Below are 16,969 nucleotides of genomic sequence, written 5' to 3' on the forward strand. Positions count from 1 at the left end.
CGAAGTGAATGCACCTATTTTCATCTTATCATCAGAGTCAGACCATCGAACAGTGATAGCAGATCCTGCTCTAACGAATGGTTTTCGTATATGTGATGACTACTGGAGCTGAGTTGAATGGGGGAACCGTTACCACATTTTATCAAGCGATAGTCCAAGTTAACATTATGCAATATGTTCGGTAATTTAAAATATATACAAACTTCAGCCTTTTCATCTTGTTCAAAATAATATTAAAATATGGTTATCTTAATTTAGGTTGAAGGCTAAAGAAAGCTATCCTTACAACTAAAGAATGAATATTTCATTTTACATGCTGTCATGGCAACTAAAGAAGCTGCATAAACTGTTCTTGGTTGATAATAGGGCAGCAGAGAATAAAAAAGCGTGATTAGATTCTCTTGCGAAACCTTAAACATTACAAAAAGGATTACCCACCAAGGGCACTTCATACTGTCACGGAATTTGTCTACCACTTAATTTCAATTTACCCAAGCTATAATTAAACCTGCCGATATCATTTTCCACAGGCTTTTCTGACGCACCGAAGGACCCATTAAAAACTAGCCAGACAACGACATACTTGAAAGCGTCCAAGTTCAGCTGATCGTGGGCTTCGGTTTGCTTGGTCGCCCAGATATGCAGAGCTAGATATGGGCCGCGGAAAACAGTCTTGGTTGAAGCCTAGCTCGGTGCACCGTGAAAGAAAATTCACTCCTCTATACCCACCATTCCACATCGTTCGGTAGTGATCTTGAACTGAAACATGAAATGCTTTCGATGAGCCTCCGTTCGGAGCAGCATTTTCAGTTCTATCCGGGCTTTCGTAACGATGAGGTGGAACTTTGCTCAAGCGTTCGGTGGAAAAAGCTGCAGGCTCGCTGTGGCTAATATGTTCATATAGTGCTCCCGAAGATCCAATAACTAAGAAGTTGTAGCACGTAGCCGAAGTTGCGAAACACAAAAGTGGCAATCAATGGAAAATTATCGGTTTAAAGTTCGCTCAAGTTGATCACATTATTTTTGTTACTCTTCATTAGCCTTCAAACATAATGAATATGTTGGTACGGCTGTTACTGATTCTATCTTTACTGGCAGGTAATGTATTATCAGTTTGTGCAGCAGTCGTCTAACAATTTTTCACGCGTGTACTAAGCAGCGAACTGCGAAGCCAGTGGTGAAATGGAAAGTGTTTTCCCGCATTGGAATGCTACATGCTTGATGAAAGTGAAGAATCTAAAAAAAAATATGAAAATTAGTGCGATTAACCACGATTAAACTAAATGTAATAAAAAGGTCAATAAATGGTGTGTGTTTAAACTGTACTTTATTTTTTCAGAGACGTGGTGTCTGTTTTCCGGTGGTGTTTTCGATTTAAACTTTTTCAAGTGCATGTGGAAAAAAGACTACGATTGTCCACATGAGGATATACGATTTTTTCTCTATACAACGTAAGTATAAAGAATGCAACTCATTTAATTTGACATGTGGTAAAAATAACCTAAAGCCGATAGAAAACCTCAACTACTCCTTACATTCCTCATTTTATTTGCTTCTTGAATACGCCAGATTGAGTTGGAAGCAACAAATGATTGACTGCTAATAACGGAGCATAAACACAATTTTGAGTGTACGAAGAGGAAGAATCATAGAAACACTTCTGTTTGTGAAGTATGGATCTGTATAGACATCATTATAGCCATATAACTGAACTATGCGTATAGAGTTTTTTTCTATATGTTGTCGATATACAGGTGTCGTCAAATAAAAATGGTTTGCAATAAAAAAGTGTAATTCAAAGCATTTATTCTCTAAATTATGGATTTGAAAATTAATAGGGTATCATGGCAAGTGTCACCAATCAAAAAGTCATACAAATTTCCAAAATTCAAAGCCTACAGACAATTTTTAGGGAATATCCGAAAAAATAGTGTAATAGACTAAAAAAATATAAAACTGTGCTAAAAAATATACAACACTTCCCTTTGAAATAACCTTTTTATTGCACGGACAAAAATTAATATTGCTTTTCGGGAAGAAACATTTAAAAAAACGTGCAAAATTTCATCATAATCTGTCAAGTAGTTATCGAAATGGCTTCTAAGCTAGAAGTGCTTCGACAAAGACTTCTGGGTGCGGTCGTGGAAAATCCAAACCAGTCCTACAAGAGGATCGCGAAATAGTTGGGAATCGACAATACGACCGTGCTACGCGTGGTAATGCCATTCAAGGAAACTTAGCGGATGTAAAGTGGTGAAATGCAGACCTGCGAATAATAGGAAGGCGAGGGATTACTTCAAGCGAAATCGAAGCTTCCAGCTAATAGTGACGCGAGTTGGAATTCATGTCTTCAAGGTAAGAAGAATAACTAATTACATAAAATACGGTGGCGAAATCCCGCGTCAAGAAGCTGTACCGTAAATGCTTAGTGCAGCCGAAATGTATCGTTGAGGCCTGTAGTTTTTCATCATCAAGTTCCGAAAGAAAAAGGTCGACAAATTTGGTGTGGCGATCTGTGGGTGTGGAAAATTCAGCATGCTGTACATAACCACCGGTACCATCAACGGCCGAATATACAACGAAAAATGTCTCCAGAGCCGCCTGCTGTCCATCCACCGGTCCTACGAAGGTGACAATCTGTTTTGGCCGAATCGGACATCGTACCAAACGCTAAACCGATTATGGAGCGCTACAAAATCAACGATGTAGGTTTTGTGGAAATCTGCAAGACCTTCGTCGAATACAAAAATGTTGTGCTTCCAAAATTTCTGTCTTCAAAAACAACAGGAAAAAGTTGATGAAAGTATGTAAAAGATATGGTGCAAGCGTTGTACAGAATTTATTGGGTAACGTTGAGTTCGAGGCTCGGACATTTAATCTAGTAGATGAGGTTGATTGAGTTCACTTTGGAAAAACATAGTTTATTTAAATATAATCAGTAGACCCTACGAGAAAGCAGATTGGAAAATTTACATGCAAATGCAAATATGTAATGAAAACCGCCAAAATGTTACTGCAGAGACGGGACTCGAACCCGTTGTCAACTCCTAACCGGGGGAATTGTTTTACCATTCAGACTACCCGGCATATGAAAACACATTAAGAGGAAGTCAGATTGACTAGACGGAAACCAGGCATGGTTCGCTGTATCCGGTCACTACGGCATTTAACTTATAGTCCTACATCTACGGAAACAAATTCAACAGAAACACAAATATCACATTTATCACAAGGCACACCGGTATGAAGTAAGAGTTTTTTTGTTGAAATGGTTTTGAAATTTTGAAAAGCAAAAAAAATATTCAAAATATTGACCATTGTTTTCCACACATCGTGACCATATTATTGTCAATTTATACATACCATACCAATATAAATGTTCGTCTTATGAAGTAAATCAATCAGTCATCCAATTTTAGACTTCTTCGTAAGAATCAAAGTTCTGCTGATCCAATGCGTGGCCCGTCAATGAAAACAAAAGATAGTCGGAAGGGGCCAAGTCTGATGACAACGGCAGTTTGAACTGGTTTTGCTTTGTGTGCAGGTGCATTGTTGAATAACAAAATAACTCTTCCGTGTTCACTTTTTCGTGTCTTCTGGCGCATTCTATTCGTTTTACGATCAATTCATTGTTCAAATTGATAATTGTGTTCATTTTTTACTATTTTTATTCCATCAGTCCTTTTTCCAGTCTGTCTATTCGTAGAGTATTGCTCCAACGCTATACATATCGCAATTTTTCATCTAAAGACTGTCCCAAAGTATGGACGCACTTCGATTTCGCTGTAAATAATTCACAAGTGTTAGATATTCAAATTTTATTCGATATACTAATAATATTAGACCACAACAACAGAATAATATTCTCAACATTTGCTACTTAGCCATTGTAGACTAGCTGGCACACCTTCTTGCGAACGTTCCTCATTAAATTCCGTACAGACTTCTTGGCGACAAGTTTTGACACTTTTTCCAATGTTTTTCGAACTTTTGAATGGTTTCGGCTGCCGAGTTATGTTCCCTAAGATGTGCATTGGTTAATGCCCAAAATTCCTCAATTGGTCGAAGTTGTGGGCAATTTGGTGGATTCATGTCTTTTGGGACGAAAGTGGCATTTTTGGTAGTATACCATTCTACCGTTGATTTCGAGTAGTGGCAAGAAGCAAGATCTGGCCAGAAGACAACAGGATCCTTGTGGCTTCGAATCATGAATAGAAGTCGTTTTTGTAAACATTCCTTGATGTATATTACGCTGATCATTGAAGCAGCGGTGATGGAAGGTTTCGAAATCTTACCGCAGCTACAAATTGCTTGCCAGACCATAGCTTTCTTACCAAATTTTTCGACTTCAATCGATGTCTCGGACTGGTTTAACACTTGCCCTGTTCGCACCGTATAATATTGTGGTCCCGGCAAGGATTTGTAATCGAATTTCACGTAGGTTTCGTGGTCCATGATTATGCAGTTTAAATTTCCAGCAAGAATCGTATTGTACAACTTTCGAACCCTCGGCCTGAACGACGCTTCTTGTTTCGGACTACGTTTTTGTTGTTTCTGCTTCTTATAGGTTCGAAGATTCAAACGTTCTCTAGCACGAAGAACATTTTTCTTCGAAGTGCCCACTTTTTTGCCACATCCCGAACTGAAACGTTTTCAGTATACGTTTATCCAACTGAAGGTTAGCAGGACCTTTTTTCCGACCCGTTTTCGGTTTATCCTCAAATGTGTTATCCTCACCGAACTTCCTGATTGCATTTCGCACGGCTTTTTCACTTACTCCTTCCATTTTTTGCTATCTTTCTCAGTGACAGTCCGTGTTCTGTGCACCATTTGTACACATTTTTTCGACGTTGTTCTGCTGAAAGTCCACACATTTCGAAACATACTAATGAAAACAAATAAACAACTACACAAGTGGTTAGAGAAGAATGTAAACAACAGGACGCAGCCAAAAAATTGACAGACTCTGAACCATTGCGAAATGGCAGCGGTTTTTGGTTGCGTCCATACTTTCTGGGACAGTCTTTAGTGCATTCAACTGCATATCTCTCATTTTAAAATGTGTGTGTAACATTGTGCCAACTCTTCGATTTTTACATTTACTTTTCTGTTTTGAAGACGGCTTAAAAGCAAGAGAAGCAACGTGTCCAAATTTTGCTTGTGCATCACGAAATTCCGAACTAACAGAAGAGTTTTGTCGACAGTGTTCTTAGCTGGACCGGGAAAAATCGAAAACCAGAAGGCCCGAAAATATTTGTTTTGGCCGGAAGTGGCTACTTTATTAGTAGTCCAAAAGTAGATTTATATATAGACTAATTAACAAGGTCTGCCAACTAGATGAATTTACCAGTATGTTTTATAAAAATTTGCATCTCGTTTCGCCATCACTTTAAAAAAAAAACACTCATGTAATTAAAAAATTTTCACTTATCGTGCTGTAATACCGGAGCCGAAAGTAGGATCTGGATCAACTTTTCGAAGACTTTTTTTAGGAATTTCAAGACCTTTTATTTGCATCTTAGTTTGTAAAAATCGGTAGAAAAATAAATCGGATAAAGATAAAATTCAATAGCGATATATGGGACCATAAGACCTTTCGTATAAATTAAGGTTTGTGAAAATCGGTCAAGTCATCTCTAAGAGAGGTGTGTGACAATTTTTTTCATTTTTTGTGCATATCACCCTGTAATTCCGGAACCGAAAGTCGGATCAAGATAAAATTCAAAAGCGATCTATGAGATCATGAAACCTTTTATTTGAATCTGAGTTTGTGAAAATCGGTTCAGCTATCTCTGAGAAAATCGAGTAGCATTATTTGTCATTATTATGTTATACTGGTTAAAACAAAGTGACAGCAATGTTTCTTCATAACATAACTAGTTACGAAATAGTTATTTAGGTTCCAAATCACCACATCTTTTTGTCATATTGTATTAATTATAATTTATAAGCTACCGTTACTTTATCCAAACATATCTTTAATAACAACTATGCTTCTAGCTCAAGGGGCGGACGCTTAGAACAATGTGCCAATCACACATTAACACAATGCGTTGGTGCATTTATCAATATTGGCACTTTCGTTTTCATACAGTTGCACAGTTGCGGTTCACAAAGGGCTCAGTTTTGACAAGTAGCTGTTTCATGAGGCACGGTGTGGCACATTTAGACTCACAGTATATCACGTGTTTTTAGAGGCACAATATAGTTTGTGTTAAGTGACTCTCCCCTTGTTCTACTAGCTACTATTTGAAAATAAGTTTATTTGACTCCAATATTAGCAACCCGTTACTAGTTCTGATACCACTTGTGTGGTATCAGAACTAGTAACGGGTTGCTAATATTGTTGATATGTTGCAACAAGAGCACGAACATGTTTTTTTATGTTATGCTGATGACGATAGTGTTTCTTTATAACATAAACATTGAACTAGCTATCATTCGTGAGTTATCGTTACTTTATTCTAACATATCTTTAATCACAGCTATGGTTTTAGCTACTAGTTGAAAAAAGGTTGCGAAACCATTATAAATACGTAAGCGTATATGTAAATCGTTACGGTGAATGGATGTAGCAATAATTTAGATATTATAAGATTATGACATACAATTTTTGTATTGATTCAGATAGCTATCGGTAGGTTTTCCCAATGTAACCATAACGAAAATGCAACCTAAGACACTTTTGTTGGCTTGAATATGGCGATCACACTATGGATTCGCAAGAAGTGTATAAAACATAAATAAAACCAGGATATTACTTTTTTCAAAACTACTTTTTGACGAAAATAATGAAAGGTAGAATAGTCATTTTTGTTCTATGCATTATTATAAACTTTAATAATAATAAACTTGTCCCGGGTTGGCGGTTCATCGCATAGGACGCTGGTCTTACAAACCAGATGTCGTATGTTCGAGCCCCGACCTGGAAGGATTCGTAGTGTCAGTAGAATCGTAGCACCTGCCATGCACTGGTTCTGTACACTCCGAATCAGCTGCGAAGTCTGTTGAAACAGAAGGTCAAATTCCACTACAGGAATGTAATATCAAGGCTTTGCTTTTATTATTATAAACTTGAGGAAAACAATATAGGTATTAAACATCGATTGTGATATTACAATTATCATGATATATGAATTTAAAATAATGAGAAATCACTCTACTCGGATTAATTTTGAGCATTCTGAATAAGTTATTTCAGTATGGCATTACAACATAACGACAACTTATTTTTAGCCGATATAGAAATAGTAGAAACTGCGCTTTCGAGTCACGCAAGTGGTTGGATGTTAGTAATAATAACTCAAATTTCTGGTTGCAAACTAGTCACAAATAAGGTAGCATAACAAAAATTGTTACTTGGGATCCGTTCAAAAGTCGGTTTTCACAGTGAGAAATTAGTTGAAGATTTATGGCATCATCTGAGAATACCGCCAGAACCACTTTACTTGGTACTTGGTGCAGCCAAGCTAGTTTTTGAATTTTCTTTTTTCCATCAAGATTTACAAGCTGGCTCTCGACGGGTGTTATGTTAATTCAATTAAATATAATCTTGCAAAATCATACGGTTCTAGTAAAAGTTTTAATCGATTAATTTGGCCTTAAGAAAGTCGTCATTCATTATTCAATACCTTTTCATAACGTGAGGAAGAAAAAAAAGTTTACTGCTACTTCCATGACTAATAAAATAAGTTTATTACGGGCTAACTGGATGCACGTTGTAGATAGAATCAGAGCGTTTCCACTTATCCAAACCCAAACATATATACAGTTCCATATTGGTACTGATCCAAAACGACGCACATACAATGCTTGTTCTCACATTCCAGACTTTGCTGGATACTTGTGGTGAAAATCGACAACCAGCTTTACAGAATGTGATGCGAATGATGTTCCTAGATTTGTTAGACTAATGATTTTTCTCGGAGATCCCATGTTCCATTATTCATTACTCTTCATTCGTTATCAAGCAAAGCGTTCTTAGTCAATATGGAAAAATCCGCATGCCCCAAATATATAAAGTAAAATACCTTAATTGATTTTCTCAACATCGAATCAGGCCAATTAAGTAGCTTGAAAACAGTTTCGAAGCAGAAAACATTCTTAATTCTTTTCCGACGGAAATTTAGGTTACGTTAAGTGCCACTGACCACAGGCTATTCTAAAAGTTCGTTTTCTCTGTTCCGTGTGCATCGTTTTGTCCCACTATTCAGCACAATAACCTAGAAATTGGCAGGAGCCTTAAGCTTCGCGCTAGATACAGCAGGGGCAATTTCCATCTTACAAACTTTTCTTTTCAGCCTACCGAACAAACTAGTTTATGCCTCAGTGCAAAACCAGATTTCCAGTATCTGGCCACCTGACGGCCACCGCAATGTCTTTCCTATAAAACCAGAAATGCTCGTTCGATTCCGTTAGTTAAAAATATTTCTCGCCTCTTGGCGATTTTCCTGTATATTTCCATCTTATCAATCATAGTGAAAATTGGATTGCGGCGAGACTTGCCGATTCAAGTTCCTTCGATTCACCCATTAAACACCGAAACCATTTGCAGACCCAGGCACTATGAAAATAATTGATATCTGCAGTCATGCTTTGTAACGGTCACTCTACGCGCTTCCGTCGTTCAGCCGCAGAGTTTCACTCGCTGTCGCATTTTGCAAATGGAAACGGTCTTCGATCGAATCCTTAAAGGTTTAAATGTCAACAAACTGTTTGTGAAAATAAAGCAGAAAATTGTGATTTACGAGTGCATTGTTTACCTCCTGCATTGATATCAAAGAGGAACACGCTACACTGTAAAATATGAATGAATTGAAAGGAATATTTGAATACCATTTATCCAGTGAATTTTATTACTAACACTTGAGATTGATCATAACCCAAATCAAAGTATAGCTATTGTGCATTGAAATTATTTGACACACTTCTAAAGAGTGTATATTTATAGCAGTGTACACATCTGCTATCTCTACTAAAAACCGGCTACCAATTCAAGATCAATGTCGAGTTGAAAGTGAATTTACCTGCTCTACTCTCCACTATATTGCGTGTGTTGTATCGCAGAGCGGACGTAGACTCCTCGTGTACTGTATAGTATTTATTACCTCTCCGTCTGCTAGCGGCACCCACTTTTTACCGCAGTCAGCATACCAGTCGGCGGGCTTGGGGGTTTAAATTGGCGGAGTAAATCGGAATGAATCTAAGTTAATTCCCCGCGAACGAGGCAACATAAACCGAAAGAATGGGAATTATATGAAAGAGGCAATGAAGAATTATATAATTGTCATCGCAAGAGGTGGAAAAGGCTGTTAAAGGAATGGTGTTTCGATATATTCCATTGGATCGAAGGGAATTTCTAATTGTGTTATAAGTGGAAATTAGACAGAAAAAAATTTAGATAATATACTGCTGGAACAAATAACCGTACCAGGTGCGAACAGTTTTAGGTAACGGCACATAATTATTGCAGTGGTAGATATTTAATTTATCTGGTCTGGTTTTTTTCTACTAATACACTTAGCTAAACTTTTATCACAGGGTAGGAATATTTTCTGTCCTAAGAGTGAAAAATAAGAAACATCTGTCTGATTAAAAAATATTTTGCTCAAGATTTGATCGAAATCAGTTTTATAAGAATCGCAGTACTAGTCACATAGCTTTATTGCTTGGCAGTAAGTTTTGGTCATCGGTGATTTCTGTTAGAAAATCTCTAAACAACCAAAACCACCCCATGGTACGATCGTCGGTGCAATTATGGAATGTGAAAGGGATTCTCATACTCACGATAATAAACCTGTTAAAGTACTGAGTGATTCAAATTTGAAAACAGAGTGATAAACAGCACAGTTCGAAGAAATTGTATTGCATCAATGATTAAATTCTAGAAACAGTAGGTATTTAACAACACCCATAAAGACTGAGTGCTTTAAAAGGATAATAGTAGATAAAGGAAAATAACATCAAGACAACGAACTGCCCCTTATAATCTACAGAGACCAATCCGATTGAAAGAAGAATTGGATTGTAAGACTATGGCCTAGATCGCAAGAGTGGACGATTTAAAAAAGTTATTACGCGGAACTGGAGAAATTTCGAGACATGTGTTCGTCGACTACACGAAAAAACACTGATCAAAAGTTTGCCCAGATTGAGTGATACTATTATCAAGAATGGTGCTATTTTTCTTTTCAAGTAGTCACTTTGAATTTACAGATTTTTGTAACAAAAAATTGAGATTAAATATGAAATGATTAGTTATTTCAGTTTAAGCTTTTATCAGTCGAAATCATTTCTTTTGTCTTCAGAAAAAGAGTATTTCCTTCAAATTAAATTTCGCTTGAAATCGGTACAAAATTCTTAAATTGCCCACCTGAAATTATTACCGCTGTGGCTCGTTCGGACCTAACTAAGGTACTAACATAACAAAATAATTTACTTAGTTTTGGGTAAACCAGACAAGCGAAGCCACACTTGTTCCGAAAAAACTGGGTAAATTTTCATCCGGTTTTTGGATTCAAAGTGGTTTTGTTCGATTCATATTAAAAAATGTTCTTGAAAAACTTTTGCATTGCAAGCTATACGTCCGTTTTTTACATTCAATGTTTTGCCTTTCTCATATAGAAAGGTTACGCAAATCACCTTTTTAAAAAACAATGGTTTGACCGATTTCTACAAACTTAGATTCAAATGAAAGGTCTCACGGTTCCACACGGAATTCCTGAATTTCATCCGGATCCAACTTCTGGTTACGGAGTTATAGGGTAAAGTGTGTTCGATATTGTTTACCGTCACTTAAACCGGCGAAACAAAAACCGTAAAAAAAATCTAAACTGGATTAAAAACCGTTCAAACCAATCTTAGGATCAAATGAAAGGTCTTATGGTCCTACCAAATATTACTGCATATTTTCGAATACAACAAAAATTTAAACCGTCGTTTAGAGTACGATGGCAAAATCGTATAAAATCTTCTAAATTTGTTAGTTGGTCTTTTCATGTTAGTTGGTGGCCGTACGAACCGACTTCGATTACACCGGTTCTTGGGTTCCGGTGCTGGAAGTACCCATAATAGTGAACCCACTTCGTTTTGTAATGGATGGCCTTAGCTGATTTCAACTGTGTTACGTATAATTTTAACAGTTCAGTTCATATAATATTTTAACTTTCGATGACTGGCGAACACGAACAAGATTTTTCAAAAATTTGAAGAAAAAACCCAGGAAAATAGATTTAAGGTAAGTATAAACTTACGATTAATGTCAACTACAGTATTTCGTTCTATCCTTGCATGTATTTAATCGTGGATTAATTGTGCTGTGTAAACTATTGAACGTTGGAATTATGTTAAAAGTTTAAACCATTAACCAATACCAATTTATCGATTCCAAATATTAAAAAAATAATTAGCCTATTAAATATTTTGAATATCACTTCAAGCACAATATTTACCATTCCTAAGAATTCAGTTCAGGTTAAAACAATAAGTTTACTTTTTGCCTTTCTCTATAGAAAGGTATTAGAATTGCTGGAAAAACCGACTTTCGAACGGAGACCCATAGTGTTATATACCATTCGACTCAGCTCGACGAGATCGGAAAATGTGTGTGTGTGTGTGTGTGTGTGTGTGTGTGTATGTGTGTGTGTGTGTGTATGTGTGTGTATGTGTGTATGTGTGTGCACTTTTCGAAGATATTTGAACGCGCTCAATTTTCTCAGAGATGGCTCAACCGATTTTAACAAACTTGGGCTCGTTTGAAAGCTACTATCGGGGCATTGATCAAGTTCGAAGATAAAATGGCTGTGACTTTTGGTTCCGGAGATATGATTGTATAAGTGACGTAACCGACAAAAAGCGTTGTATTTGAACGCGCTCAATTTTCTAAGAGATGGCTGATCCGATTTTAACAAACTTGGGCTCGTTTGAAAGCTACTGTCGGGCCGTTGATCAAGTTCGAAGATCAAATGGTTGTGACTTTTGGTTCCAGATATATGATGGTATAAGTGACGTAACCGACAAAACACGTTGATTTTTACCGCTCTTGTATATATAAGGGTGCCAAAATTTTGGGATCAACTCTATTTTCGTAAAGTTCTAGTGCTCAAAAGTTTAAGCACCTCGAAAAAAGCCTTCATGCAAAATTTGACCTAAATCGGACATGCTTAAGGGGTGCTGCCCGGTGGTAAAGGTTTGACAATTATCGATCTTGAAAAAGCACCATAGGGGGGAGTACATGAAATTTCCAAAATCGAAAATTTTTTTTTGATGCCAAAACTCTTAAAACTGCATAAAACATCGAAATTTAGTGTCATCTCAAAAAAAAATTTTTTTGAAAAAATCAACTTTCTGTGACTGAAAAATTTTCATATTTTAGAAAAGTCCCAAAAAGTCGACTTTTTCAAAAAAATTTTTTTTTGAGATGACACTAAATCTCGACGTTTCATGCAATTCTAAGCCTTTTGGCATCAAAAATTTTTTTTCGATTTCGAAAATTTCATGTACTCCCCCCTATGGTGATTTTTCAAGATATATGAAAATTCCACTAAGTGGACTAAGAAGGGTTTTTTTAGATTAGCATAACTGATTACAAATAGGCAACGCAAATGTCAAGCACTGGTTTGGAAAAATGATGCTGACTGTGTGACATAAACACTGAAGCATGCTTTCGTGAACTACTCGAATCAATCTGAATCAATTGGTTTCAAAGTTAATATCCAAAATTATTTAATAAGAGTATGAAACATTTAAAGTGCACAAAGACAAAATTAAGCTTTCTTTAAAAGCACGGTCTAAGCGCACATATGCAGAAATGCTTAAAACGGTCATTGATGTCCCCCCTTTGGAAACCGAAAACGGGTTTTCAAATCTAGAGGAAACAGAGGACTCTGACTCTGACGAAAATAGTGAAGGTAATTCGTTTATCACTACCCAAGGGTCAGTTAAGAGAAAGAAGTCTTCTTCCAAATTACCAAAAAAGACACCTAAAGTTTCATCTTCAAAAAAAGATCCCCGTGTTAAACAAAAAAAGTCAAAACCAAAGACTGTGCCTCCTGGTTTGTCAAATTCACAAACCAATCCAGGATCTAGCACAGAAAAAGGTAATAATCCTGTGGGCTCCATTTCACAGCCACCAACAGGATTACTGAAGTTTTCGGAAATTGTTGAATGGATTTTCTCAGCATTCAATATATCTGAACCCTTAAAGACCCTCATAATGGCATTCCTTCCAATAGCTAGAAATTTTTTGAAGCAGTTATCAGCTCAATGGCCAATTGTCTCAGGTTTTGTATCTTTTGATGGATAATTTATCACCCGCCGCAAATGATACAATCACTGTCCTGCAGTGGAATTGTCGAAGCATCATGCCAAAACTTGATTCATTTAAAATTTTATTGCATAGTCAAAAATGTGATGTATTTGCTTTATGCGAAACATGGCTTACTTCAAACATAGCTTTAAATTTTAATGATTTTAACATTATACGTCTCGATAGAGACTCTCCGTATGGTGTAGTGCTTTTAGGAATTAAGAAATGTTATTCCTTTTATAGATTAAACATTCCTTCGACTTCTAGTATAGAAGTTGTTGCTTGTCAAATAAACATTAAAGGAAAGGACATTTGCATTGCTTCGGTATATATTCCTCCAAGAGCTCAAGTTGGACAACGACAGCTTAATGAAATTGTCGAAGCCCTTCCTGCTCCACGTTTGATTTTAGGAGATTTCAATTCGCACGGAATGATGTGGGGTTCCGTTTACAATGATAGCAGATCATCTCTAATATATAATATTTGCGACAATTTTAGCATGACGGTACTAAATATGGGTAGCATGACACGGATCCCAAGACCTCCGGCACGTCCAAGTGCATTAGATTTATCTCTTTGTTCGACTTCAATTCGACTAGATTGCACCTGGAAAGTATTTCCTGATTTACATGGTAGCGATCATTTACCAATCATCATCTCAATTAGCAGTAACAAAGGCATTGCTAATTCAGTTAATATTCCATATGATTTGACAAAAAATATTGACTGGATTAAATACCAAAGTAATATTTCAAGTGCCTTAACTTCAATGGAAGAGCTCCCCCCACTTGAAGAATATGACTTCCTCGTTTGTTCGATTCTGGAGGCCGCAGAACAAGCCCAAACCAAACGATTTCTTGGTCCATCGTCTAACAGAAGGCCTCCAAACCCTTGGTGGGACAAAGAGTGCTCAGATGCTAAGCACGCGAAACAAAATGCCTTCAAGACGTTTTTAAAACGAGGAGGAGGAACTCCTCAGAATTTTGAAAAATTCTTGACTTTAGAAACCAAGTACAAGAGCATACTTCGGGCCAAGAAATGTAGCTATTGGAGACATTTTGTCGAAGGTTTGTCAAGAGAAACCTCAATGAGCACTCTTTGGAATACGGCCAGACGAATGAGGAATCGTAACGTAGGAAATGAGAGTGAGGAATACTCGAACCGATGGATATTTGATTTTGCGAGGAAAGTTTGTCCAGATTCTGTTCCTACGCATAGCATTATTAGGGAATCTTTTTCAAATAATGGTTCCATTGATAGCCCCTTTTCTATGATGGAATTTTCCATAGCACTCATGTCTTGTAACAATAACGCTCCTGGGTTGGACAGAATTAAATTCAACTTGGTGAAGAATCTGCCCGACCTCGCAAAAAGACGTTTGTTGGAATTGTTCAACAAGCTTCTTGAGCAAAATATTGTTCCACCTGACTGGAGGCAAGTGAAAGTTATCGCCATTCAAAAGCCGGGGAAACCAGCTTCCAATCACAACTCATATAGACCCATCGCGATGTTGTCCTGCATCAGAAAATTGTTCGAAAAAATTATTCTACGACGTCTCGACACTTGGGTCGAGACGAACGGTTTGTTGTCAGATACTCAGTTTGGCTTCCGTAGAAATAAAGGGACGAATGATTGCCTTGCATTACTTTCGTCTGACATCCAAATTGCCTTCGCTCAAAAGCAACAAATGGCATCTGTATTTTTAGACATTAAAGGAGCATTTGATTCAGTTTCCATTGATGTTCTTTCAGACAAGCTTCACCAACATGGACTCCCAGCGGTTATAAATAATTATTTGCACAACCTTTTGTCAGAGAAACGCATGCATTTTTCACATGGCGATTTGGTAACATTCAGAATTAGCTACATGGGTCTACCGCAAGGCTCTTGCCTCAGTCCGCTCCTCTATAATTTTTACGTAAATGACATTGACAGCTGTCTAGTATCCCCATGTACACTAAGACAATTGGCAGATGATGGCGTAGTTTCAGTTACTGGACCCAAAGCTATTGATCTGCATAAACCATTGCAAGATACCTTAGATAACTTGTCCGATTGGGCTGTTCATCTTGGTATCGAATTCTCTGCGGAGAAAACAGAGTTAGTCGTCTTTTCAAGAAAGCATGATCCCGCGCAGCTTCAGCTCCATATGATGGGAAGAATGATCCAACAGGTTTTGACTTTCAAATACCTCGGGGTGTGGTTTGATTCCAAATGCACGTGGGGAGGACACATTAGGTTTCTGATAACAAAATGCCAACAAAGAGTAAATTTTCTTCGAACAATAACCGGATCTTGGTGGGGTGCTCATCCGGAAGATCTAATAAAATTGTATCAGACAACGATACTTTCAGTGATGGAATATGGATGCGTTTGCTTTCGTTCCGCTGCAAACTCTCATATTATCAAATTAGAGCGAATTCAATATCGTTGTTTGCGAATTGCTTTAGGCTGCATGCATTCGACACATACAATGAGTCTTGAAGTTCTGGCGGGAGTTCTTCCATTGAAGGATCGTTTTTGGGAGCTTTCGTCGCGACTGCTAATAAGATGCGAGGTACTGAATCCCCTAGTTATTAATAACTTCGAAAGGCTAGTTGAGCTTCAATCTCAAACAAGATTCATGACTGTATATTTTAACCATATGTCACAGGAAATCAACCCTTCAAGATATATTCCTATCCGTGTCAGCCTCCTAAATGTCCCTGACTCAACTTTATTTTTCGACACATCCATGCAGCGCGAAGTGCGTGGAATTCCGGAACACCTACGCTCGTTGGAAATCCCAAAAATATTTACAAGTAAGTTCAGGCATATCGACTCTGAGAAAATGTTTTACACGGACGGATCGCGAATTGAAGAAGCGACAGGGTTTGGTATGTTCAACAATAATGTTTCGGTCTCCTTTAGGCTTCAAGAACCTGCATCTGTTTATATAGCAGAGTTAGCAGCAGTTCATTATAGTTTGAGTATAATCGTCACATTATCTCCAAACCATTATTTTCTTTTCACAGATAGTCTGAGTGCAATTGAAGCCATTCGCTCAAAGGCTGCTGGCAAAAATGAACCTTTTTTCTTGGGCAAAATAAAACAGTGCCTGAACGTCATATTGAATAATAATTATCAAATCACAATAGTTTGGGTTCCGGCTCATTGCTCCATTCCAGGCAATGAAAGAGCCGATATTTTAGCCAAACGTGGTGCTATTGAGGGTGAAATTTATGAGAGACCAATTGCTTTCAATGAATTCTATAGCGCGTCTCGCCAAAGAACACTTGCCAGCTGGCAAGCTTCTTGGGATAAAGATGATCTGGGTCGGTGGATGCACTCAATTATTCCTAAAATATCGACAAAGGCATGGTTCAGGGGATTGGATGTGAGTAGAGATTTCATTCGTGTGATGTCCAGACTCATGTCCAATCACTGCACGTTAGATGCACATCTCCTTCGAATTGGACTTTCCGAGACTAATCATTGTGCTTGTGGCGAAGGTTACCGCGATATTGACCATGTTGTTTGGACATGCGTGGAGTATCGTGATGTCAGATCTCAACTAATAAATTCCTTGCGTACCCAAGGTAGACTATCCAATGTCCCAGTTCGCGACATTCTTGCTTGTCGTGACGTTCCTTACATGAAACTTCTTTATTATTTCATTAAGTC

At 37.5% G+C, this 16,969-nt stretch overlaps 1 protein-coding gene across 2 annotated transcripts in view; it reads left to right on the plus strand.

Annotated features, from left to right (window-relative positions):
• Window positions 1-380: 380 nt before the first annotated feature.
• The window catches only part of LOC131430910 (phospholipase A1-like), a 33,486-nt gene continuing 16,897 nt past the window's right edge, over window positions 381-16,969 (plus strand). Inside the window, exons 1-2 of one of the 2 annotated variants that reach the window (XM_058596182.1) lie at window positions 381-1,098; window positions 1,160-1,451. In XM_058596182.1, the coding sequence (XP_058452165.1) occupies window positions 1,393-1,451 (59 nt within the window). In that variant the 5' untranslated portion in view covers window positions 381-1,098; window positions 1,160-1,392. The remainder of the gene's footprint in view (window positions 1,099-1,159; window positions 1,452-16,969) is intronic. The other variant, XM_058596181.1, reaches the window with a different exon arrangement.

The sequence above is a fragment of the Malaya genurostris genome, chromosome 2, assembly GCF_030247185.1.
Source record: "Malaya genurostris strain Urasoe2022 chromosome 2, Malgen_1.1, whole genome shotgun sequence".
NCBI classification, from domain to species: Eukaryota; Metazoa; Arthropoda; class Insecta; order Diptera; family Culicidae; genus Malaya; species Malaya genurostris.